This window comes from Pagrus pagrus, assembly GCF_965226575.1.
Source record: "Pagrus pagrus genome assembly, chromosome: 23".
NCBI classification, from domain to species: Eukaryota; Metazoa; Chordata; class Actinopteri; order Spariformes; family Sparidae; genus Pagrus; species Pagrus pagrus.
In genome coordinates, this window is record NC_140205.1 from 17,718,285 (window position 1) to 17,745,599 (window position 27,315).

Consider the following 27,315-nt stretch of genomic DNA (forward strand, 5'->3'; position numbering starts at 1 on the left):
ATTTTAACAGAGTTATGGCCGCTGCTCAGGGACTGGGATACAGGGGGAGAGCAACAGACAGGGGGATGAAAATGATTTATTTACTCCAGAATAAATGAAAGCAGTCTATAGTTTAAGTGACATCTGTTGCAGCTCTTACCGAGGCCCTCTGATTCAAAGAGGTAGGTCTCCTCCACGCCGATGTGACGACACCAGGCCAGGAAGTTGGCGGTGTTGTCGCGAGCGAAGAAAGAACCTGGAGAGGCGTCCCTCTTACATGCAACCTTCCTCGTGGGGAACAACTGTTGGGAAAAATAAACTTCATGAAGCATATTTATAATCATGAAACAATGTGAAGGTTTGCATGCGTTTTTAAAAAAGGATATGTGAAATGTGAGAATATGGGAGCTTCTGTGCTCTTATCTTCTGTACAAGGTAAACAGCATGATTTTAATGTATGCTAATAATCTCTTTTAAACACTAACTTCATCTATACTGTCAAAATGTTGTAGATAGTGGCAAAACTCCACCTGACAGCTTCCGAGAGTTAACAGAAAACTGGTCTTCAGTCAGAGATTAGTCCACACTGTGACCTGCACAGTTCTCCCCAAACATCCCCCCATGTGTGAGCATGAAAGCTGCCCTTTGGACAATCATCCAAGCTATTTTCATCAGTGCTGTCTGACTCACCTTGCAGAGTGCAGAGGGGCAGCTCTGGGCGATCTTGGTCTGCAGCACGCCGATAAGTTGGCAGAGCTTCACGCCGTTGTTCAGCTCCTCCATGAAAAACTCTGCTCTCACCTCCTCTCCTGGAAAAATGACAGTGGAAAGATGCAGAATAAAACGTACTGCTCAATGCAAATAATCCTACTTTTTCAATACTGTCCCACTTAGTATCACCTCTGCAGGTCAGAACCACATCTCCAGTACATCATACAATACAATTACAGCCCAGATTTAACACATAATTCATTTTCACTCACTGAGCAGTTTTTTTTTTGTCTACAATGTCTTTTGTTGTTGGACCTTACAGAAACACTTCAACAGAGGACACCCCTATAAACTCCCCAAGGACTTATGGCGCTCCCACGACCCCTTATTGTAAATCACCGCCTTAGGAAACTCAACAAAGGCCATGTGAACCAAATTTGCATTGGGAACAAAATCCACAAAAGCTATAACACTAAGTGACAAAGATTTCTCCACAACAGTTTATTTTTCACTCAACAACGGCCGAGCCTCGAGGCTTGAAACTTTATCCGCTGCACGCCACCTGTTTCTGCAGCATCCGGCCCCTCAGGACTGACTATCAGATGGGTAACACAGTTTAAAAAGTCTAAAATGTGGTATACAGGTCATCGTGGTCACGGTACCAATAACTCACGTTGAGCGTTTAGTACCTGTCCACATTCCTCATGAGAAAAACTGAAGTCTGCTTCTGAAAACGGTTTCACCAGTCAACAATAGAGTCAGTTTCCAGTCAGCTTCAGTTTCCTCACTGCTCCATTGTGTCATGTGGGACAATAGATGTCAGTATAATGGTGGAGACGGACGAAATGAGGGATTTTGTTCCACTCCTGTTTCTGCGGTTTGCAAAGGACAAGTTGGAAATGGCAGCAACTAAATCCAATTACACGGGAGACCTGTGTCAATTGTGCTGCGGTATTTTCCTAACCTCGAGGGGCAAACTGTTAGCATGCAACTTCACGATGATAATTCACAGATGCACAGGTTTGAACACATTTACTCCGTTACTTAAATACAGTAAAAGTAATCCAAATATTAACATCCGTTTTCCCAGAAATATGTCCAAACAACATGATACTGCACAGTCAGAGTAGGCAAAAAAAAAAATAATGAGTTCAACCCACTAAAAACAGTACTTCTAGGATGACAAGCATCACTTACCCAGCATGCCTGTGAGCCAGATGGCCAGATCCTCCTGCATGGGCACCAGGGTGGCCTCATGTCGCACTGCCAGCCACTGGTCATACTGGAAGACGTCTGCAAGGCCGGGGCCGTGCCGCTGTGCTAATGGGCTGCGAGGGCTCCTAGGGCTCAGCAACGGGGCATCGAATTTCTCCCCGAACCATACCTGGAGACGAGAGGAGGGAAAAGTGGAAGGTTACTGATGTCCATGTTGATCGAAATAAAATGGGGGTTAAACTTTTCTGGACAAAAAACAAAGCAAAATCAGTTTTGATTTTGATTGTTCTCAGAAAAAAGTAGCAGCAACCACCAAGATTTCTAAAGATGAAAGATTTAATAGGGTCTACTTCATCTCCATGTATGAGTCAAAGGATTAGACGCACAAACTGAAAGCCTGACAGAATGTTGTAACAGATTAGTGTGGCTGCCCACTTATTGAGACATCTGCCTAATCTGAGCCGAGAGCGACTCCCTCAGTCACGGTTTTAAGACATTCAACTTCAAAAGGAATAGGAATATTTTGGGGAAAACACTTCTTAGCCTTCTTTGTGTTTCATGTCAGATGACAAGCTTGATACCAAAATCCATATCTGTATATTAAATAAGAAGCTACCATCATAGCCGGTTTAGCTAAGCGTACGGGACACACCTTATTATGGACTGCTTGTATATCGGTTGGGTGCTTCTCCACAGCGACCTTCTCTACAAGCCAAGACTACATTATCATACTCTAGTTAACATTCAGCCTTGCACTGTGAGAATATCAGAGGAGTTTTATTGACCTATCCATGCAGAGCGGACGCGTCAGGGATGCCGTCACACCACACATCACTGCTATGCTCTGTTGGAGTTGCAGCACGCTCTGACGCTGCCGTTGCGCTCCAACTCGGCCAGTTAACCACTGTGGTCAACTTCATTATAGTGAAAACCACATCCTCAGCTTTCATCTCTAACCACCCAACATGTTTCTTATTTTGTAATGTCTTTCATTGTCCACTGGAAGATAATCTGACATTTCATGTCATTTTTTTATTCTTGAGTTATTCTTTAGTTAAAAGGAAAACCGAGACAATTGACTGCTGTTGCACTTGACTGCTTAAATGGGTGTCTAGTACTTGTTCACAGTCCGGGGCTCAGAGCCTAGAGCGAGCCGCTGATCTTGGCTCTCGACACTGATGTCCCAACATATCCATCTCTACTGTCACACCCTCCCTCACATTCCCTTCTCTCTCATACTTCAGTTCTGCACTGACAATTCACCACATCTCTGATATGAAAGGAGACGGGAAATAATCCTTTGTAGTGTCGGTGTGCTAGGTTTCCCGATTTTCTACATTTCTGAAATTATTTGACATACAAGTAGAATAACCTGATTTTAAAGTAAACCAAGCTCTTGGTTGTCAAGCTTTAATGAAGTATAGAGTACAAAAGCTTCTCTTCCTCAAAGATTCATTTAATTCAGATTAACAAAATGGCTATTGGCCATTTTATTTTTAACTTTTTCATTGTTCTCAGCCTGCAGGAGTGGTAATCTGGAAACCAGCAGCAGATGTGCACTATGACGACTTGTCCAGACATTACATAACTCGCTTCTGGATGACCCCCCTCCCCTCCCTCTGTCCAGTTTGTTGACATCTGTTTAAGATACAGCCTTTAATCTTCGTATCCATCACATGTCATCGGGCGATAATGGGACATTGCTTCCACTGTGGTGAAGGAGTTATTGTGCTTAAGACAAGGCTGAGTCTTGTTCAGGCCTTGACTTCATTGTGTTGGTTCGGCCTGCGAACAGGAAACCTTCTGGCTAGTCGAACAGAGAGGCTGCTGTTTTACAGTAATATACTTCGGCTGATGCTCTGAGCGCCTCCGAACAACACTGCTAAGAATACGGTGTGTGTGTGTCTGTCTGTGTGTGTGTGTGTGTGTGTGTGTGTGTGTGTGTGTGTGTGTGTGTGTGTGTGTGTGTGTGTGTGTGTGTGTGTGTGGGTATGTACTGAGTCGCGTGATATAGCTTCAATAAAGCATTAAATCAAGATACTGAATGTTTATAGGACAATGGCAAACATTGTTTGGGCAACATCTGTTACAATGGGTGTAAAAATCACTGTTCACCGTTTATGTTTTAGTTTGATAAAACTCTTCTTTCATACATTTCAATGCCACTTTAAAAACACCTTCTGTGCATGTGTGTTTTCACACTGCATTTCAACTTTAAGGGGCTACATAAAAATGAGACCATATATCATCTTAGATTTTGGATATCATATATCGTGATTATTATCAAAAATCTTATTGGGTTCATATTTTTTAAAATTATGAATAGTCATTCCTTTAAAGTGTAACTTAACCCCCAAACCACTTTTTTCTAATGAAAACAAATGTATTTGGGTATGAAGTAGTGTTGATGTATTCTGGTCCAACTCTTGACATTTTAGTCAAAATATTTCAATTTGGTGTATTTTGTTGTAAAAATGTAAGAGTGACTGCCCTCTATGGGTTGAAGCCCGGCTATTACAATCGAATTTTGCTATTGGCTGAGATGGAGGCCGATGACGTTTTGGAGGCAGCTTACATCACGAGCCACCACTGTTCGCCCCGCCCCTCTGTGTTCTGTTGGAGGCTGCACAGAGTGACTGGACCTGTCTTAACGGCTCCTGGAGCCCCGCCCACAATCAAGGCATTTTTTGAATTTCCAGCCCAGATGCACCTCAGCCAAAACCTAGGGGTTTAGTTACACTTTAATATTGTTGCAATGCCATTATTTGGTCAAAAATAGTGATATTTTATTTGGTCAGTCCAGTCCTAGCATTTATGCGCTTTTGAGGAGATATGCGTGTGTGTATGGAGGATAAACGTACATTTATATAAGGAGTTGTGTCATTGGATAAGAGTTCTAATTGAACTTATGCTTTAAATGCACTCCTTGACCAGACAATAATGCTCTAACAAAAAAAATTGCAATAGTTTTTATGGACATATCGCCCAGCTCCATTTCAAACTTCACACCTCCAGTTTATTCTTCAGACTTTCAAAACTCCATTCAAATGTCTCAGCTTCGATCCGAGATAACCCTGATGATGTCATCAGGTTTGTTTTTTTGGTAAAACTTGGTAAAAGCTCTCTTCAGAACCACAGAAGACATTACACAACCAGTTTAAATGGCTAAGTAGTTCCCCTCGTGACAAGTAGACTGAGCTTGATGTGGGACAGCATGTCCCTTTAACATTCGACTTCAGGCAATTTTGACTCATCTTACTAATTTAATAAATTCACTGTGTAATGTGATTGTCGGTTGAACCCTTAAGGACAGTGTTAGTTCACTGTTTGGATTAGAGACATGCAAACAAATGTTAAGAATCAACACCAAAGTGGATGTCCTTGATTTGGGGAAGTTCTTTCTTTCTTTCCCCCCTCACACTCATCCCCATAGGGGGGTGACCTGTGAACCCACAAGGGAGGGGGAATGGGAACAAATATGTGGTGCTCGTGTACACACATGAAAAAAAGCAGAAAGTATCAAAAACACCTCATGTTCAGTTCTGAAAAGGTCACCTCACTTTAAAAGGGAAGAGCCGACCCACATGCTCAAAAACACTTGTACGAACACACACATTACATAACAGTTCAGAAGGGCTGGCCGCCTGCGGTGCTCTCCACGTCCACAACAACATATGTGCCTTTCTCTACGTCCAGCTAATTAGAACATAAGGCAGCGTAGTGTAAGGTTTACAAGTTACGTAAAAGATGTGCCGATTAGAAAAGACGACTGAACAGTGGGATAATCCCCCTCGTACTCCGTCACCTGACTGTATACAGGGTCACGGGGAGCATTCAGGTCTTGAAGCGAACTTGTGTTGAAAACTAAAAACTGCACTAATTATCGAGAAAGATAATCCATTTTTCTTTCACCACGTATGTCCCCATTAGGCGCTGGAATGTAGGTTGGTAATCCTGGTAAGAAATGCAGTGTACAGAGCAGTGTATGCCCGTATGTTTACCGTTGATGCATTAGGAATTTACCTGATGCTCTAATCCAGAGCCACTTATAGCAAGAGTGACTAAACTCCCTGAATCAATCAATAGCAGGGAGAGTTTAGGGAAAGGGAAAAGTGCGATGTGGAAATCATGATGACAATGCAGTGTTTAAATGAAAAAAATATAGAAGCCTGTAAACAATAAGTAAGAGAAATGAAAAACCTCACTGTGTTTTTACTCTGTTAAATATTCAGCTATATCCTGAACTACGGGTTAAATTTTGATCAAGTTAAATGATACAGAGACACTTTTCCATTCCTTAATTAAATGTGAAGTATTGCTTCCCATCTTTGCATGCTATCCCAGTGTTTTAAATCTTCCCATGGACTGGCTGTTGACCATTGACCTTCCAGGATCATGACTAAACCCAGAGGTGTGAACTAACAGGGTCAGGCTGCTCTTTTCAAACACTATAAGAGCTGCTGGGTTGGGCTATTATTTGGTCACTTTCATCCAAGATTTTTGTAAAGCTGGGAAAGACAGCCAACGTAGCCTTGGTTTTAATGAGGAATTTTAGAAAGAGCTGGCAATTTTATTATTTATTAGGAAGTTTAGACCTGCTCACTTGCCTGTCTAACTGTGGGCAATCAGTGACCTCTTCTTTGGACTTCCTGTTGAGGTCTTTATTTTAGGTCTTGCTCATGTTATGTCTGTTCAGCTATGGTTTGCCTCTCATGCTAACTACCAAGTTCTTCTTCTTTTCATTACAAACAAACACTACCGAACCTCCTGCACGTTTAGAGTAGTTTAGAACAATAACAAGACAAACGCTGCACCATTTCTTCTGCACTAGAAATCACCAAAACAAAAATATACTGTGCATACTTGACGAACAGTTTTATTAAAACTGCACTAATCCCATCAGTAGTTTTTGTGTAATCATGCTGACAAACCAACAAACGAACTAACAAAACGGACACAGGTAAAAACTTACCCTCCTTGACTAAGGAAATAAAACACTGTTTTAACAAATGAAAGTATTCATTAATGTTGTGTATGCGAGTGTCTACTGCTACATGATAGAGGCTACAGGGAGACAACACCTGAGCCTGCTCATTGATGAACATCTGTATGAACCATGTCACTCCATGTCTGCTTTCTATTTTTGAACTCAAACTGCAGGATTATATGCTGAGAAATTCCAAAACTCAAACACACTGTCAGTCTAACAAGACAAGATTTTTCAGCTTCGCAGAGACATGGTTTTCACCCCACGGCAACAATTTGTGTCCATCACAAAAGATTTGAGATTTTATCAGATATCCAAAGCATGCAACCAAAACCTGCAGACACTGTATTTTTTTACAATGGTTGTGTTTTACTGTTGCATTAATAGATGTGCACATATGCCACTTATACTTCCATGAGTGCATACATTATCAGCATGGTTGAACGGAGCAGTCAGAGTGTGACCAGTTATCGGATGTGACTGTGCTCTACATGGGCAGTGAAGCTCTGAGCTGAGCTCTGGAAGTAGCTGCAGTGTTACAGTCTCTGCAGCAGCATGATAGTCTGATATGGATCAATATCCTCACGGGGTGCCTGTGATCACACGCAATATCAGAAAAAAAAATGTATCCACTTCTTTTGTCTAGTGTGTTCTACAAATACATATGAATTAACTAAATTTGTTTAAACCACAGCAGACAAATGAGACTATTGCTCCATTTGCTCTATATCTTGAGAGAGATGCCAGTTTAAACATCACAAGTGTTGTTTTTTCTGATCTTTGACATTGAGATGCACAAAACAAACTAAAAGAAGAAAGAAAAAAAATTAAAAAAATAATCATGGAGGGTTATTTCTTTCATGTTTGAGACAGTAACTATGATTTTGGGGAAATGAGATAATATATCATATAAAATCAATCTCAACATAAAAAACGCTCAAATTAACACAATCACTGGGGGTAATCTGGTGCGTTTGAAGGTAAAGCATTCAACCACAATTCATCAGCAACTGTGGGGAGGCTTTTCAAATCCTTGTCAACACATGGGCATCAGTCTGGGAGGTTTCCTGCCACATGTTATGAGCACAACACTGGGATGCATATTTTGCATATCCGCAGTCCAAGGCGGGTGGGGAGAGCCAGGACTTTCCGAACCAGATGACAGAGAAAAGCCTTTCTCAACGAGGTGCTGCCATGTGACAAATCTGAAACACGAGACGTTTGTTGTTTTGGGTTTTGGGATGGCTGACACTTCGTTGCTGGGAGGGGAAAGGAAAAAGTGTAGCACATTCCACCCACTCCCCCTCAAAAATGTGCGGAGAAACTCCTCGGGGTCCGAACAGTGGAACGTCAGACATGCATAACAACAACAAGACGGCATGCTGTAACACAGGTGGGCTTGCCGCAGCTGTTGAGTGTGAGACAGATGTCTGCAGATCTTTATTTAATCTGAGTAACTATAGCACAGTCTGGGAACTTTTTCTCCAATTGGGCACACAGATAGTCTTCGTGACTCACTGCTCCGGCACTTAGAACAGTGCTCACTGACCATTTGTCGGTGCAAATAGTAAGTACCCACAGTCAGGTTCAGCACTTCAGCAATTTGAGATTTGAAACTTGGCACAGATGTGTAGCTGCACTTGCTAAATAGTTTTGGTCTAAAATGTCTGCAGGATCTGTGAAAATGGCACAGTTAGCTGCCAATTTTGTGTAAGCTAACCAAATGGCAACCAATCAAAGGCAGTACTCGGGCCAAAATTCCAAAGGTTGGACCAGAAACACAATTTTAATGACATCTACAAACAGCCTCGTGAAATCTCTTAATCCTTGATTACCAACCTGGAGGACCAAATTTCCCAATTGGCCGAGAAAATTACATCAAATACTGTTTGAGGTTGATAAGCCTACCTGGATGCCAGTCTGGACAGCCATGACTGCGGTCACAGATGATTCACTTCTTCATTCTGTGGAAAGATAAGACGGAGAGATGAGTGAAAAAGAAATCATATCAACATGTCAGTTGTACTTCTGTCACGCTGCATTTCAGAGAGTGTGAATACAGTCGCCTCTGCGTCACTGAAAAGCGCTTATCAAGATGCACATGGTATCTGATTACGGGCAAGTTGGAAAGTTATAAGGAAAATACTTTGACATAAAAAAAATAAAAACAATTGCTTGTTTCCCTGTTAACAGTTCGAGTTAGATCAGAAGATCAATACAACTCTCATGTCTTTAAGTGGAGCCAGGAGGCAATTAGCTGTACTTATTATAAATGGCAAGAAGCAGGGGAAAACAGGGGAATTACACAGTGTAACTATTTCTTGGTAAAGGCAGCCAGAAGCGGCTGGAGTCTTGTCATCACCTTGGAGTTGCCAGATAACCAGCAGAGACACTGAGTGGCTGGACTGACTGACTGACTCTCAAGAAATAGCCCAACCGCGTAACTCCCACTAAGACCACAAACAGGTCTTTTTAGATTTCAGCTTGTGTATGAACAAACCAACTAGGCCTTCAATTAATTATTATTTTCATTGATGATTAATCGATTGTTTTCTCAATTAACGGATTCCTTTCTTTGTCTACAAAATGCCAGAGAATGGTAAAAAAAAAGTCGATTAGTGTTTCCCAAAGACCATGTTTTTGAAGTTTTAGAGGTGCCTGTTCCAGCTGCCACACTAAACTAATCAGGCCCAGCTCTAGCTCTAACACCTCATTTCAAGTAAAGTCAATATCTTTTATATTATAATGCATGTACAAACATCCAATCCCCCGGGCTGGATGACATCAATTAAAATCTAAAATGTAGATTTTAGATATCACAATTTAGATTTTGATAAAGATGAATTTACCAAGAATATATATACACAGAAACAGTATATGATTTTCCTTTCTCATATTGGTTCAATTCTCTGTGATTGTACCGATTCACATGATCATCTAAAAATCACTAGTTGTTGTATTCTGGGTTTCAGACATTTAGACAATCTATTGACTCAATTGCGCTGAGTGTAAAGTCAGGTCAGTAAGAGATTAATGATGCTGGTAACTTAATAAATTTGTTTGAGACAAGATAAACACATGAGAAAACCCTGTGAATGACCTGCTGGCTTAACTGGTTCCATACAGCGACTTTTAAGCTTCAGTTAGGACATAACCTGATTATCCCATCAAGTTCATTTGGTCTTTTAAACTCATTTCAGACGTGGCTCATGTACAATATATATATCAACTCTCACTATCAAAGTGATTCCTCTGCAAAAAGACCTTATCCCTTAGTCTTCTTCCAATTCGCTGTGTAATGAGTGCGTAATCAACTTTACAAGACATGAATCCAAATTTTGCAGGTTGTCCTAGTAATTATTCGGGAAAGTTAAATACCATGTAGCTGTGATGCACTGCGTTGTGATAAGTAGTAATGGAAGAACATTACATGGGACAGTGTAACCGGATATAAGAGGCAAACAGGCACTCAGGATGCTGCGAACAGCCCTCTGGGTGAAAGCCAACCGGGATGCTGTTGTTTTTCTTTGATTTTTACTGCATCAGACTTTCTCACGAGGAAGTGATGGGACAGTCTGAGTGCTCCTCTCTGCCCTTTCCCACACAGGATGTGAAGGATTACCCTGACGCTCAACTGTCCCCTAGGGTGTGCGTTTGACAAAGAGAGGCAGTGTGGGTGGGGGGGGAGAAAGCAATCACAAGCACGTAGATCCTAATAACACTGATAATTTGGTCAACACAGCTGAGGCAATAGTCCCCCACCACTGCCACCCCGCCTTCCTCCTCGGACACAGAAATACCACCTCATATAAACCTAAATTCGACACCAAAATGGGTTTGTAAAACTTCTGGACGTATGGTGTTTTCCACTGATGTCATCATGCACAGAGTGATGAAATTTATACGAGGAACAAAGACATCTAGAAATGACCCCAGAGGAGACATCACAACCTCAGTTTTTCATCAAAGGCTGGCCTGAGAGTGCTGCGTCTGGTCATCTGACACCAAAACTGCAGTTCGCGGGAGGGAAGATGCAAGTCAGCGGCCAAGGACGGGACAGGGGAGATGACAACACAAGACAACCTACCTCAGAGCAAAAACAGTATGGTACCGAGCGAGGAAACTGCACCGAACAACTCCGATCAGCCTCAAAAGCACATCCTCCTCAAAACCCTGCGCTACGCTTGGTCTTGTCCAGCTAGAGCGGCTCCTGCCTCTGTGGTTCCACGAGTGAGTGGGGAAGGGAAGGCTGCGAGAGCATGACAGGGAGGGAGGATGGATGGGAGGAGGAGGAGGTGCAAAAGGAGAGCCCTGACTAATGAAGTGGCTACGCTTCGCTAAGCCCTTACCGCCCCCCTGCTCCCCCCCAACAATCCTGTCACGGCGGGACCCTCTCACAAAGCCTCCATTGTTTTGTTAGCTTGCCACCCTCCCAACCACACACACACACACACACACACACACATAACACACACACACTCCTTCTCATCTCCAAACCAACAGCCAAACCAGGAACTCCAACCAGGACGCGATGAAATGGAATGAGATGGAATAGGGGAGGTGAGGTGGGGGGTTACCTCCACTTCCTTTTCATCCCCCACCTCCCTCTAGTCCTACCAGAGCACTCCCCCATATCCACACCAGCACTCAGCAGAAAGTTTGGGTGGGAAGTAGGAAAACAATAAGTGCGGAAGTTCTCGCTCTGGAGTATTTTCGATGGTTGTGGATGTCGGTGTAGCTATCAAGAGATGACACCTGCATCCATGTGGAAAGGGTTCCAACTAATTTGCCTTGGAGAGAGCAAGCTCCAAGAAAACAAAGAACAGAACACATGACATCATATGATAGACTTAGATGCACAGATGTTGGTTTTCCACAGCTGTTCCAACGAGCTCTGCTCTAACGACTACAGTGCCGGTTGACTGAGAAGCAATATATTAAAAGGCAAGGGAAGATGATTTCTAGTATGTACCAGTAAATCTACCCCGCCATCCCTGAATTGTCTCATTTTGGGAACATACTGTGTGAGATATTACATCAGATGTCATGGGAGACAATATCATGCATAACACTGAGAAACAGAAAACTGAGTAAATCCCTGAAATTAGCCTGAAGTCTTTGGTGTACCCTCAATCTTCGGTCAAAGACAAGTGGGCAAACTCTTCTATTCATGGTATACTTTGAACAGCAGATCAAACCGTTTACATTAAGTCATGAAATCTCAACATGCACTGAGTGAAAAGTGGATGGAAATATCATTTGCTGATCAAAAAAGGTCAAAGACCAGCATTGAAAAGCCTGATTTGTCTGAGAGGATTTCAAAGGGTCAGTGAAGTCTTTCAAAGCCATGTCCCGAAGGCTACAAAGCAGAACTACAAGGAAAAAGTGATGGAACGACGACATTTAGGCTTTCAGAGGAGACAAACAATCCAGAATGGTTCTGCTTCTTTTCAGCACACAGGCGTTCGTGCAGGGTCACACAAAACAACACAGGACAAAGGGCAAATCTTTGGCTCTGGACTCCAGTTGTGTGCATCTGGGGCCTCAGCAGAGCCTGAGAGCGCGGCTCCCTACAGGGACCAAAGGCACCCACACACAGTCAAATGTCAAGCACAGAGGAGGGCGAGAGAATCGGAGCCAAAGAGGGGAGGCGAAGACAAAACATGTTTTATAGTGCTGTCGAACTTGGGAGTGGCACACTGGAAAGGCCAGGGCTCGACACTGTGACACTGAGTACTACCACGTACATTCCCCAACAGTTTCTGAGGGAAAAGACATGCGACAATGCTGCCACTCTTCTGACATCCATCTGTAATGTGCCATTTCCTCAGCCATCTCCCCGTTTCCATCAGCCTACAAGTTTTAGCATCCTGAAGACTAGGACGTTTTTCATGATTATGTTATTTGATTTCACTGGGGCCACATATGCAGCTGGCCTCTCTGTGGATCAACTTACGTGGTGGATTGTCGAGCTCATGATGAACAAGCTGTACTTCGTATGAACAATGTTATTTTTGGGGTTTCACTCGACAGAGTGGGAATTTAAAACTTTCCCAGAATCCAGATTCCCCTTTAGAATTACTGAAACATTAGCTTTTGTTCAGGTGCACATGTGAGCCATTGCAGTGCTTCTAAAGCCACATTAGGATTAACTGAGTAATGAGGCACAGAAACCTGGTACACAAAAGACCTCGGTCAGGTTTGGGTTGACTAACCTGTATTTCTTGTTATGAGTGAAATAAAAAGCTTTGTTGCAGGTTTTATCCCCTGAGGGAAAAATGTCATTTCCAGATTGAATGAACTCAACCCCTTTTCAGCATTAACCTCAGATGGTGTTTCCAGATGTTAGATTTGTGAAAGCAGTTTTGCAGTTTTACACATATTGGCAATTACAGACAATGCCGATTTCAGGTACTTTGTTACGTTCAGATTCTATACTGATTGTAGCATTTCCACTGGGAATTCAGGTTAGAAAGAAATTGTGAAAAATACCAAGCAATTTCCCAAACTAAGGTCTTTAAATTGCATCTTTTGTCCAACCAACAGTCCAAAACCCATAAATGATAAAGAAAAGCCACAAATCCTTACATTTAAGACGCTGGAACCAGCAAATGTTTTATGACTGAAATGATTTATCAATTAACAAAATAGTTTGTACCCAATTTTCTTTCGATCCACTTAGGGCTGGGGCGACGCGTCGACGTCATCGATTACGTCGACGCAAAAAATACGTCGACGCAAAAACTGTACGTCGACGCGTCAACCGACCAAAACAAAAAATGGTGGCAGCGAGTAGCAGCAACGCCAGTAGCCCTTTTCACACAGACGCCGTATTATCGCCGCAGCGGCGGTTCGCCAATTCTCCGCCGTTGGTTGTTTACACAAAGCCGAGCAGCTCGGACGTAAAAGACGAACCAGAGTGTAATTCACACAGAAAGCCGGCGCCGCGGCTCCAAAAGAGGCGTGACGGTACACGTCATGGTGATGACGTGTGGTTTTTTTCAACGTGTTTCCCCGGTGTCCACCTGTTAATCTAAACATGTACCTGCTGACTGTTTATCATCATATGGATGCTGTTATAATGTGCTGTGATGAGATCCTGACCCACCAAACATCCTGGAAAGTGACAAAGTTACGTTTTTCTCTAAATTACATAATTAAATAATCACCATCAGTAAACAGGACGCTGTCTGACTCTTTCACTCCCGGGGAGGGAGGCTGTTTTCTGGGGGAAAGTTCACTGAAGTCTCGGTGGAGGGCTGACCGTCCCGGTGATTTTTTTCACTGTGACAAACACTTGGTGAGTTAAAAGTTTTTTGCCGGGGACAGATGCTGTTTTTCGGCCAGAAATGTGACGAAGAGTCGGTCGGACCGACAGGCTGACAGACACTTATCCATGAATAACTGCGGTATTATTGGACCTGTTTAGTTATCACACAGTGAACACCATCAGACCGACACGCCCTCACTCCGTGCCGCCGGCTTATCTGTTCACACTGGTTCGGTTCGCCATTAATGCGCCTCTGATACCTCCGGAGCTGACGCTGAACTCAGCAAAAAAAAGAACACGTATTTCGAAGGTATGGGACTATTTTACAGTAAAAGGGAGCAACTCTGTTGTTTGTCAGCTTTGTAAAATGGAAATGGCCTATCATAAAAGCACGATGGCTATGCACCAGCACCTCAAAGTGCTGAAAGACATGAGGCCGCTTGCTATTCATTACTTGAATTTTAATTTGGAATTTGGTAATTAAGAGCAATAAAAATGTATTGGAATGAAGAAATTTGTGTTTTTTCATTGAGATACATAAATTAGCATATGTAAATTGCTATAGGTCAAATTATGGGGAAATAATCGCTAATCGAATCGAAATAGAATCGAATTGAAAAATTAATCGTTAGATTAATCGATGCATCGAAAAAAAATTTGCTAAATTATTCGATTACAAAAATAATCGTTTTGCCCAGCCCTAGATCCACTACTGTTTTAATTGACTATCGCTGCAGCTCTACCTGTAGGTATGCCATATACATTGGCAAACAAACACACTTCATTTAATGATGACAGTGTCAATTTGTCATAATGGACCTACTAAGATGCTTTAAAAAAAAAAAAAAAAAAAAAAAATCATCAACTGAAAACTTACGAATTGGCTGTATCAGGAGGGATGTATTGATATAACCAAACTGCCACAATTTATTTAGCTAACTCTTCTCATTAAGAGGTCCATTGTCTTCTTATAGATCTCTACATACAATCAACTTCCTGCCAGGAAAAGGTGCTGAATGAATTAAATGAATTGCCTTTGTCCAGGTACAAATGAGCGGGATAATAGACCTGGAGTCTATTAAAAGGATAGGGATCTAGTCCGAGCTTCCCTGTATCCTGAACTAAACATAGATGCGGTGTGTGTTGTTGAGGGTGGGGGTGAGACATCTGTCCGCATGCTACAACGCAGGTCGCCTCTCTCCCTCTCGCTCTGGTAGCAGCTAGTAATCATTTAAGAGGATCAGCGCTATTCCAGACAGCAGAGCGCATCCACCTCCTCGCCGCTCCGTCACCACAACACACACAGCACGTGGCGCAGGCATGCAGCTCGCGGCACTCCGGTGGTGCATGCGTGCACCCGTGCATAAGTGCAAAAAAGAAATGAGAACGAATTATGTAATGAGTTGAAAGCAGAATGTCATGCGGTGATGTCCTTTTGATTTTCCAGTACATCGCATTGTGTGTGTGTCAGGGGAATAAAGTATACACGAGTTAAAAATAAAACCAAAGTCGGCCAGTGCAGTTTTAAGGACCTCCGGGGATCTATGGAGGTGTTTCTTGTGGACGTGTCTGGAACCAAAAACATTTTTTTTAAATTTCATTATTTAATTCGCTGGAGGTTGGCACAATTGGAGCATGTGTTAAAGGCGTGCTTTCCGCAGAGCTTTCCCTCCTTCGCTTTGTCTCTATACCTAACCAGTACCTGTGAGGCTGGAGGTCATCCAAAGGGACTTTTATGTGGAAAAACATTCCACTTACAATGCCTCATGATGTCTTTTAACTCATTTTACCTGAATGTGGTTTTCTTAGGAATGCTTAATGATTGAAAACCAGATTAAAAAAGGGGAAATGTGTCTAAATTTTCACTCTGCATGTAAGGGAGGCTGAGTGATACGGCAAAATTGCTTGTCAGATTGCTGAAAAAGCCAAAAAAAAAAAAAAAAAAAAAAAACACTGACTGAAACTGTGCATCTTTATCCCCATTTTTATGCTTTATCCTGTCTCACCCCTCTCGATGGCAGTGGGCTCTTCACCCCATATATCTAGCTGCCTCTGCTTCTTCAGCATCATATATTTTATACCTGAAAGCCTCTCAGTTAAGATTCTACTGGACACAATCTTATTTGAGAGGTTTGAGATGTGAAAAGAGGCCCTATTTTTGGCATTTAATTTGATAACTCAAGCAGACAGAAACGAATGAGTAATATCTTTTTGTGTGTGTCCTCAGTAGTCGCGGTGTGAGGTGGCTGCAGGCCAGTCAACCTCCTGCGTCCTTTCCCTTCCCTGCAGACCAAATGCGTTCTGCTGGACCCAGCATCTCCCTGGAGAATACTAACTCCTTCTCTATTAAACTCCTTCCTGCTGAGCCCTTTGTGTCTGGACTTAATTACCCTGTCGGAGGAGCGGTTCATTTGGAGCCCGGCCTCCCTTTTTCATTACAGATGGGGCCCGGCTTCACAGTGTTGAGAGGGAAATTCATTCAGTTGAAGAGAATGAAAAAGTAAATATACGTCAACATCTTCAATTACACTTTACTTTCTAAAGCAATTCAGTCGCCCCTGGGCCTGTACAAGCCTGCTCATCATGGTTTTCCATGGTAAAAGACTGTCACCCTTTCAAGCAGGATTAAAGCATTTCTTGGCCTCCTTCCTCTTGTCCTTGTTTGAGGGGTCTTTCCTCAGAGGTGAGACAGTGGGAGTAAAGTCCATCTTAAAGGCTTGAATGAGTGGGAGCCACCTGCCAATCCCATTTTGATTTGTTGATGGTAATCCACAGCTCACCACACGCCACTGGGTCATCTCTTGGATTTCAAAGCCCCTCTGTGCTGACTCAGGATCAGGCATGTCCTGCTTTCAAACCCTTGGCCTGCAGAGGAACCGATGCAAGCTGATTCCAGGTCGGTAAAAAAAAGAGGCTTCAGTGTGCAGCACACCGCCCCTTAGATGTGAGCTGCCACACAAGATTGGATCAAACACAATCAGCCATGTATTTACCCAAAACAAGACGGTCCACTGACATGCTTTCTTTAAAGCTCTGTGTCTTTATCCAAATGTATCTTCAAATAAATGTTAGACTGCTTTTTGTTTTTGTTTGTTTTTTAAGAAGAACCCAGTACAGGGCACCACAAGTAAAATAACAACCACAAGTTTCAGGAGAATGTTACAGAATATCTCAAACTCTCGTGGCCAGCACATTGTCACTGTATTAAAATCAATACAAAACACTCACGATAATATGTTGAATCCAATAAGTCCTAAAGGAAACAAAGCCAGTAGATGATAAGCTCTCAGCAGAAGATGCTACACATAAAACTTCATGGTTTCTCACAGTGCTCTATAAGTTACTAGAGGCTAACTGAACACAACTTCTTTGAATTGACAAGAGATTTCCTACCTCATTTCAAACCTTACGCATGCAGCAAACTAAATAAACAATCCTTGTCAGAATCGACCAAGAGAATATCCAAACATTGGCTCCAGGAGCTAAAAGACGAGATCCGCAATCTGCTCTATGGTGAGCAATGAGCTGTTTAGGGAAATGTATGAATGAATGTGCTGTGTGGTATAGTCAGGTGACACATCATAAGCACTGGGATGTTTGTATTTAAAAGACATATTTTCCTCAGACTACTGACTGAGAACATTACTGAATAGATCAAAAGCAAAACTACAACTAGACTGTGAGCTCTGCGCCAACGGCAAAGCCTGATATGAGCCAATTTTTGAAACACGTTCCATTCAATTTTTCCTCATTTCTGAATTCCCTGCCTACATGGTGTCAGCAGTCAGTTGACTGTGTCAATCAGCAGTGACCAACACACAGGCACTGCATCCTTTAAGCTGCAGCAGGCCTGGCAGGATGCCCACTCTGATCTGTTACTGCTGACCAGACATGCCAAATAACTGCAATGACATCACTGCTTGAGTCGCAGCACAGGCGTCCGACAGGCCCAGCAGTTGGAAATACCTGAGCAAATGACCAAACCAGCTTGACCGTTGATTTTTCCTCAGCTGTTATTTCAAAAAGTAACTGATGGCCATTTCATAACGAACAGAAGCACATCACATCATGCATTCATTAAGTTAATGGCCTGGGATGTGAAACTGTTGAGACCAATAGGCGCATCAGGAAGCAACCTTTTGATTTCAAACTGTCAAACAGCCAAATCTGTCAAACAGCCAAATCTGCCAGGCTGTCACAATGGATGTCTACTAAAAACTTAACAGTGTAAATATAGTTTGTCAAGCCCAACTGGGCACCTCCTTTATTGTCAACATTGGTTAATCATCCCCATTTCCTTTTCTGATAACATTTCAAGTGTGATACTTTAAATTCAGTAATAAAAAAGTCATAAGGTTAGCCTGTGTCAGAGTTCTGGCAATAATTAAGGATGTTTTCCCACAAATTGGACCTCAAAGTCCCAGTTTAGCCGTGTTGCAGGCTTTATCAGTCAGATAAGCCTCTGTAGCCCAAACACCCACGTCGCCCCGTCAACTCTTCCCAGAAGGTCAGAGCCAAGAAGATGTGAGAGGTCGAGGGGTCGTTGAGCTCAGCCTAATTAGCCACGTTTGTTTGTCGCATAATAATCCTGGTTAGTGCGTGGGGAGGGGGGTAGGATTTAAAAACTGGGGCACCTTTCACCTTAATCAGCCTCATAAGTGGTAAGACATGATGGGAGAAACCTGTGCTGCCTTAGATCTTCAGTGAAAAACACACACCCTCCGTAAACAGCAAAACAGTGCGATTAAATGGAAACAAAGGAAAATTTGCAGTCCTTCAAACTGCAGTGCTGAAGGGATATGACAAAAATGGGATTTTACTATACCTACTATCATGCTTTTAATTCTGTGAACTGCATTCACATAATGCCTGTAGTGTTATAAGAATACACAGATTACTCAGTTATCTTCCTTCGGAAAAATATTACTCATCCCAACCTCCACCTACAAATAATGCATGATGTCAGCCTTACTTTCCAACTATTTACAGCATCTACACACAGCCACCTACAGAATGGCAAATCCCTTTTTACACACGCACACACACACACTTACTCATGACCCCCCACCCTTTACCATTCCCCTCCTGTAAACGGTACCCTAAATAAATGAGGGGTAATCCAAGATTTCATTAGCAGCTCTATTGTGTCCACACATGCAGCTCCGTAGCCCATATGTGCCCACGTGCATTTTTAACTCATTTAGCTCCTTTGTCTCATCTGGTATTGTGTGTGTGTGTGTGTGTGTGTGTGTGTGTGTGTGTGTGTGTGTGTGTGTGTGTGTGTAGGGTCTTAACTTCTTTCAGGAGCCTTGGCAGGCCCAAACTGCGAGGCCTGATGCCAAAGATCAAGCAGATGGTGATTATGAAGATAGTTGGAATTGGGGCTGCTACTTATGTGTGTGTCATTCATGGAGAGCTGGGCAGTGACAGCTTTGTCTGAAACAGAGTGAGGTACTGTATTTCCTGCAATGTGACGTATCGTTGTACAGTCTGAAAGGACAACAGCATTATAATGACACCTTCAGTTGGAGTCCTGACTGGTAAACAAAGGTCACATGGACTCAGAAGTAGCTAATTTATTGGCTTTGAAACTTTTAGTAAACTTTCTTGCCATCAAAATCAGACATACATAAGTAGTCAACTTAGCAACATTATGTAACTTTACCTTAAAATAAAACCCTCAAAATCATTTTAAAATGGTACAGTGTCTTGTCATAGGGTGAATGGTGTCTCCGTCTCGGCCACTCCGCCCCCTTATCACTTGTTTCTGCACTATAACTTCAGTGAGAGGGTAGGATCACAGCCTTACATACGCCAAATCGCACAAAATACGAACTTCCACATTATGTTGCTTTAATGATCAAGAGTGCAACATCTCATTTCTGCGGTGATCCCAACAGCCTCTGAGTTAGCTCTCTTTTGCTGTGGGAAAATAACTGGCTCGGGCTGTAAAACACAAACAATGAGCTAAACCAATACTGGATTTTTGGGGACATTGTCGATGTTGGGGAATAAAAAATTCTGGTACAGATATATCGGTTAATATTCATATTCATAAATATATGTGGTTAACACTTATGAAAAAGATATGTAATGGAGGCAGGATATTTTACAGTTGAATGTATAAATAAATAAGTGAACTGAAACAGTAAACTTCACAGGAAATTTGATAATTCAAAAGTCCCCCAAGCATCTTTTTTGGCATTATGTATAGTAAAAAAACGTTTTCATATCGAACAACATGTGTCATTGTTGATATGGCCAACATCAGTTCAGCTCACATAGCACGCATTCATTCATTTTGTCCTATTGTTCATATAAAAATATTTATTAGTGTAGCATTCAGCAGTTTTTTTGTTCTGATTGTATCAAAAGACACTAAATACAAGAATGAACACATATTTGATGCCAGTGAGCCCAGCTTTTTCAGACCAGTGTTGACTTAGTGCTTTTTATAAACAGATTAAGTTAATTTTGACTCAGTGGTTGGAGAGAGTCCAGACTGACAGCAGGATTTACTTGGACTAATGACAGTAGTAGTAGTAGTGTCTCAATTAGTGAAGCTTGACCATGGGACTGTGGTTCATAACACAGGTGCGTTTTAATGTAAAGATCGAGCATAGAGCAGCTTTAAGTAACATTTTAACACAGGGAGCACAACTGACTGATGGCCACTGACTCCAATTTAATGCAATTTGATCCAAGTCAATTTCCCAGCAGGTCAAACCAGCAGGGTCAGCCTACCCATCAACTGATTGATGTTAGGATCAATAGAGATGTTGGAAATTATTGGATGTGGTGTTGATCAGTTATACAACTGTGGGACTCCGAGTTCAGTGTTCATGAGCAGCAAGCATGCATGTATGAATGATAATGACACGCCTGCTCTCATTCACCCTCCTTCTTTTTTCTCCAGTCATGAGTTACAGTTACATCACATTCTGTGTAATGTTGTGATGGTAAAATCCAATGACATGCACCACAAATCACAGTGGAAAAACATATTCACAGACATAATCACAAGCAGACCTCTGAATCACCGCCCGTGTCTCTTATTAGCTCGTATAAAATAAAGAAGTGAAAGGAAATGGCGATCACAAGGGTAAGTACTTTACTTGATCTTGTTGTGAGGACAAAAATAACCATCATTAACTCATCAACAGGCAGGGTCTGAGGTGCGCTGTGTGTGAATGGGCTTTCCCAAGGTTAACCCTCTTTGCAGGAAGCACCTGCCCGGCCTTTACTTCATCCTTTTTCCTCAAACAGGAAACCAGGACTGTCACATTTACAACACTTAATATTAATGTGTCCCCCTTTATTGTCCTGGCACAATAGGTACACCAGTGCACGCTTTGATCCAGAAACAGCAGCATGAGTAGAGTGAATCTCACCCTGCACCTAACCTGAACGCATCACACACAATACTCACTTAATCCCACCATCACATTATCATCATGCAACACCTCAGGATGAGGACGTCTCCCAGTAAACTACTGATCCTCTTACCTATTTATTCCCACCTGCCAATCAAGGACAAATGTGCAGGTTGCAGACTGGAAGCTGTGTGTTTCTCACTCAACACAAACAAGACACGGACCTGTCAATGTCAATTAGCTGCCATTATGTAAGAGTGAGAGGCGTGAAAGTGCAGGGCCGTGAAGAGGTTTAAACTGCACCCTGCTCATTTAAAATCACTGCGGCTAGTGTGAAAAGGAAAGTGCATCGTTTATTTAACAATTAAGAGATGTGTGTACGTGAACGCAACTTGGGACAGACTTCATGCTAGCTGTTAGAAGAAGTTTCAGGCAAAAAACTAAAAAATAGCGTACTTAATTTCAACAACACTTCAAATATTGTGTTATTCTTAAACTCCTGACAGCTTTCCAAGACACTTTTATATTGTAAAGAGACTTAAACGCACGCTTGACTTCATTGTACACAAAAATAACGGTTTTTCCAGTATGTTTGCTGTCGCAGCTCCACGAGGCTCCCTCATGGATTTTGGGGAGAAACCAGGAGAAAACCTCCGCACACAGGCGAAAACTTTCGGATAAACGTCCTCCCCGTCAGTTCCCCTCTGACATAAAGTTAAAGTTTCACACCTACCAGCACCACTGAAGAGGTGTAGAGTCTTCAAGCAGAAAGTCCGGCCACTTTGCGTTGCTTTGAGGCGTTTTTCTCTGTGGAAGTCTTGAGGTGGTACTCCACTTCTCGGGAGTTACTCATGTTCTCCGCTGCTCTGTGTTTGTGGCCAGCGGTGTTCGAACCGGCCAATCAGAGCGCTCCGTCCGCTGGGGGGCGGGGTCACGGGCTCACCTGGGTGTCATTTTACTGAAGGATGAAAACTGATGCAAAGAAGCAAAATACAGGTGTGCAAATAAAGCTGTGAGAGCATCTTAAAGCACATAATAAAGTTCAAGTTGTTCTTTTTTATATTTTTCACATTGTTTTTATGTAGATGTATAGTTTGCTATTCCTCCTACAGGTCAAATACAAGGAATCCAACCACTTTCTACTACAATAGCTGCACTTGTGTCCCCTTCACTTGTGTTCTTTTTAACCCCACATTATTTCAGAGACCATTTAACAGCTAAATACACACACAAACGTTGTTTTATCAGCTTGATATTATATGACTTCTTTTCTTTATCAGAATCGTCTATGAACGTGATGACTTGTTGCATTAGTCCACGATAGAAAATGATAAATCACTTGTGTTTGGGACCTTAAAGCCCCTAGCTATAAAACCTTGTTAAATACAATGGATTTTCATCTGCTCTGTTATTTATGATCTTTTTTGACAGTACTTTTTATGCAGCACCATCCCTCCAAAATCCTAAATAAGTCTGGTTACTTTTGTATTTCTGTTAATTAACCTCTCTTACTGGCTCAGAATAGAACAACATAGTGGACAGTTCACATATTTTACACATGAAAAATGAAATGTTTCCATGTTTGGTGTAATAATAATACTTAATGCTCATTTATGTATGTGTCACCTTCATCATCAAATGTGCAGGTTCCATTTGTGGTAATAGGAAGAGCATCACTTTATAAAAAAAAAAGTAAAGTCTGATGTAAAAACAAAAAACAATTTAAAAAAACTTGCAGTTATTTTTGGTTATGAGGCCAATGTCAACAAAACACAGCGGTTAAGTTGGATGTCAGGCCACTCACAGCTTTTTGACATTGTTGTTGTTAAAAGTGATGCATGTTCAACACAGGTCAAGGGTTACAACTACCATGGACGAGCTGAGAAGGAAGTGGAACAGAAAAGAAAAAGAAAAGATAAAGAAAGAGACAACATTTAGAAAAACAAAGTGAAAAGAAAAGAAAAGAAAAGCATAGCATGAAAAAATCAAGTAATGAAAGCATTGTGACAATATGGGACAGAAAACACTATAGATAAACCTTTTTGTAAAAATGAGGTGAGACACAACTCGTTTCTTTTTGTTGTCAGGTATATAATACTTGGGGGAAACTGTAAAAGATGCTGACCTCCACAGATTCTCCATATAAACATCACTGAGCCAACACCGGCCTACAAGCCTAACAATGAGGAAGATGAGTCCCAGCTATCTCTTCAGGGACTTTGTCAGGGCTGCCCAGTCTCGTGAGGGGGATGGAGGACAGGTTTGTGTAGAGTTTCAGCCGCACCCTTACCATTGTGGAGTGAAACCATGGCAGCCTCCACTTCAGCCTTTTCTGTTATAAATACTTCAGGAAACAGCCAGTCTTGCAGCTGCCGGGCCTGCCTCCCTGCCAGCTGACCCCTTTAAGCTCCCTGAAACTGGATATTGTTCTGTTGTGGACTAATAAGAAAACACACACAAACGTATATAACAGCTAACAGAACACATACTTTTTTTTTTTTGTACATTTCTTGGTATGGCAGTATTGGGTTACTCTGTGTCTGTCCAGGTTAAACATTTCAGTTCAGTGACCTGCAGGTTGTCTTCTACAAACACAGTCCTCAACCTCTGCAGCCTCACTGACTTGATACACTGCTAATCAGTAACAGCATGTCGGATAAACTTCATTACCATTCATTGAGGGTCCACCAAAATGTGACTTTGACTGTCACTAGATTGTTGTTTCTCAGCCTTATGCCATGTTCATGTCACATTTGCGTTACGGTGATTGAGTTTCTTACTTGCAACCACTGTTCATGTTAACTTCCAAGTCATAATTACGACGACTGGAAAACTGACTTCTAACTAACTTCTCAAAGCTTTGATGTATCCAACTTTGCAGTAAATTATACAGAAGTGCCTGACAAGCAAACAAATGTGGACGGCTCGAAGTCTGTCATTCAGTGTAATTACACTCAAATGTTATGAGTATAATGAATGTAATTTCTGAGTATAACATAGTATAAAAGAGCCCATCTTGTATGAGAGATGGTTGCATGACTGATCACAAGTTGTCAACATATCTACCATCCATCCCATACAACATCAATGCACACAAACCATAGATCCTCTATAGTCCTTCTTCACTGCAGACATTTTGACTTTTCCTAGCAGGAAAACACAGTTGTTACTAAAACACTGACTCAGTTCTACTCAATTGTCCCAGTAAGTCATGACAGCATGACAAGGAACCGGAGCATAAACAATACCAGGAACCTGAAACTGCAGCTAAATGGAATTCAGCCATCATTCATATCTTATTTATGCCTGTGCATTTCATGTCAAATGGTCTTCTGGGGAAAAAAAGGCCATGTAATTACCTTGCTGCTTCTTACTCATGTACAGGAGTAAGTGCCAATCGTCAACATTTATACCCAAGTAAGGTGTTACACAGTCACACTTGCTGGGGTTATCCTGTGTTCCTTCTCTGATAAATGTATCAGTGATGTGCCCCTGATTAAGATGGTCAGAGAAGTAATTTCTTCAGCTGCTTATTGCTTTGTATTCCAAGCGATGACCAATTCATTATCACTGTTAAATACTTAGTTCTGCTTCTTATGTCTTTACAAACAAGCCGGAAACATGGAATATGTGACTTCCTAGAAAGCAAGAATCAGCTACCAGACACCAAGAATGCATTATTTATTATTGCAGATATTTGGACGTTTCATTGGATAAATAGCACAGGTGTTAATACCTTTAATGGTGGCTGCATTCTATTTGAGTGGGTCGTTGGCAGGGCCCTGAAATTGTAAACTTGAATGAAGTGGAGTCATTGTTAATGTCATTAGTTACACCTTTGCATTTCCTGTTAAAACAAGTCAGAGTGCTGTGGAAAGAGTACTGGACTACTGAATTTTAGGCCTACGGTGAACATTTGGACGCTGTTGAGTCAGATACATGCATCAGTGTTTATTATGTGTATATGGCCTGAATCGCTGTATGACAACAAATGGAAGGTAAAGTCAATATTTACATCAAAAGTATAGAAATCATTAGAATGATGTTGAATGTTTTATAGACAGAAGACTGATCTGTTTCATGAACAGGGAACTCACACCCCAACCTTTACACAACTGCCACCTAGTGATGAAAATAGACAAACACATGTGAATTTTAAAGATCTATTTCTCTAAAGACTTGTCTCAGAAGGGAGAGCAGATGTTTAAATAATAAAATGAATGATGGCTACTACATTATGACTGCTAAATATAAAAAAACAAATATTTCAAGCAAACTGCAGGGGAAAGTCTTTGGACATACACTTTAAAACAAGAAAAAAAAAAGGAAGAGGCTTAATTTATCATATGCAATCATAAAACACAGTGAAATTGGTCCTCTGCATATGTTTAGTGCATAGTTTAACCAATCCTGGAAGAGCAGCAGGCAGCTAACGTATAGTGCCTGGGGACCAACTCCACATTTAAGCCAGCGCCTTGGTCAAGGGCACTGACCGGAGACGTGACCTGATATACATGTGTTTGATGGTCGGGGAAGTGGATCACCTCTAGAGAATCCCCAGAAAGATCCTGCCCCAGCCAGGATTTGAACCCGCAACATCCTTTCTGTGAGGCAACAGTGTTAACCACTTGCAAATCCTACATTTTTGGTATGTCTCATTCACATTTGCTCTTACATGTCCATCAAACGGACATTTTACACAACTTATTAACTCACAACATTGCTTTTAATTTATTTTATATTTTTTCTTTTTTTTTTTATAAAAGCCCATGACATTCATTTATTTATCTATTGGTAGTCAGACAGTGATTTAGACGGGCGGTTTCAAGCTTCAGATGTAGTCTTAGTGAACCTGAAACCCTCTTTAACTGCACTGATGTGCTGCTGCTGAGCATGTCAGTTGACCTCCCATAGACAGCAGCACTTCTTTTTTTCCCCTGTCTGTCATGGGTAGACAGTCAGGGTCTCAGAAGGGTCATAAGACTGACCTTGGACTGGAATACTAATATGATTGCTCCCACTGGACTTAAATCTGAACAGATTTTCCATGTGTAGGGTGGAGGGTGGAGGGGGCTGGTTTGTTATGTGTCTCTTCCTGGGAAAGTGCTTTCTGAGACTCACGCTTAGCAAAAGACTTCCAGCTCCAAGAGTTTCTGTTCGCAAGGAAAAAAGCATTATACACAAAGCCCGAGGGCTGAATTGCTGATGATGATCCACAATGTCCTCTGAAGAGAACGATTTGTTCTGCAGCCTCCTCTGCATTTAATAGAGAGGCGATACAGAAACTGTCCACAAGCTGCGAGGGAATACGGAAATATGATGATTTCACATAAAGGTCACGGTCCCCACACTGCAGCCAGGACAGGCTGTTAGCCTCCATTGTAATCATATTGGTACCAGGGCCTACAGGGGCTCTTGTCACTCAAATTCTACACATTAAATCAGCATGTAAAATAATGAAATAATGTACTTATACAAACAAGCCTTAAAGAGCCACTGCAGACATGTTTTAAGACTTATAAACAACACGCTGCAGGTGAAGAGGGTAAAAATGCAAATGAGGCACTATCTAATTAAAAGTGCACAAATAAACAGAAATCTGAACATTGGATGAAGCTAGTTTCAAAGTTCTTGTTTGATTTTGTTGACATACTAGAGTCAAACATTTTTACAGTGGGAAATTCCATAAATCCTAAAATACCATCAACAGACAACAGGAAAAAAACATTTTTGCCATGTTTTTAGGAACCATTTTTTGTATTACAAGGTTTGTGATATTG

At 41.8% G+C, this 27,315-nt stretch overlaps 1 protein-coding gene across 2 annotated transcripts in view; it reads right to left on the minus strand.

Annotated features, from left to right (window-relative positions):
* gas2l3 (growth arrest-specific 2 like 3) overlaps nt 1-22,381 on the minus strand; it is a 29,195-nt gene extending 6,814 nt beyond the window's left edge. Inside the window, exons 1-5 of one of the 2 annotated variants that reach the window (XM_084345548.1) lie at nt 22,269-22,381; nt 8,801-8,856; nt 1,888-2,074; nt 670-788; nt 140-281 (exon numbers count right to left, since the gene is read on the minus strand). In XM_084345548.1, coding sequence (XP_084201674.1) covers nt 140-281; nt 670-788; nt 1,888-2,074; nt 8,801-8,824 — 472 coding nt within the window. In that variant the 5' untranslated portion in view covers nt 8,825-8,856; nt 22,269-22,381. Of the gene's footprint in view, nt 1-139; nt 282-669; nt 789-1,887; nt 2,075-8,800; nt 8,857-10,979; nt 11,137-22,268 lie in introns of those variants that run through there. The other variant, XM_084345549.1, reaches the window with a different exon arrangement.
* Between the last annotated feature and the right edge of the window lie 4,934 nt (nt 22,382-27,315).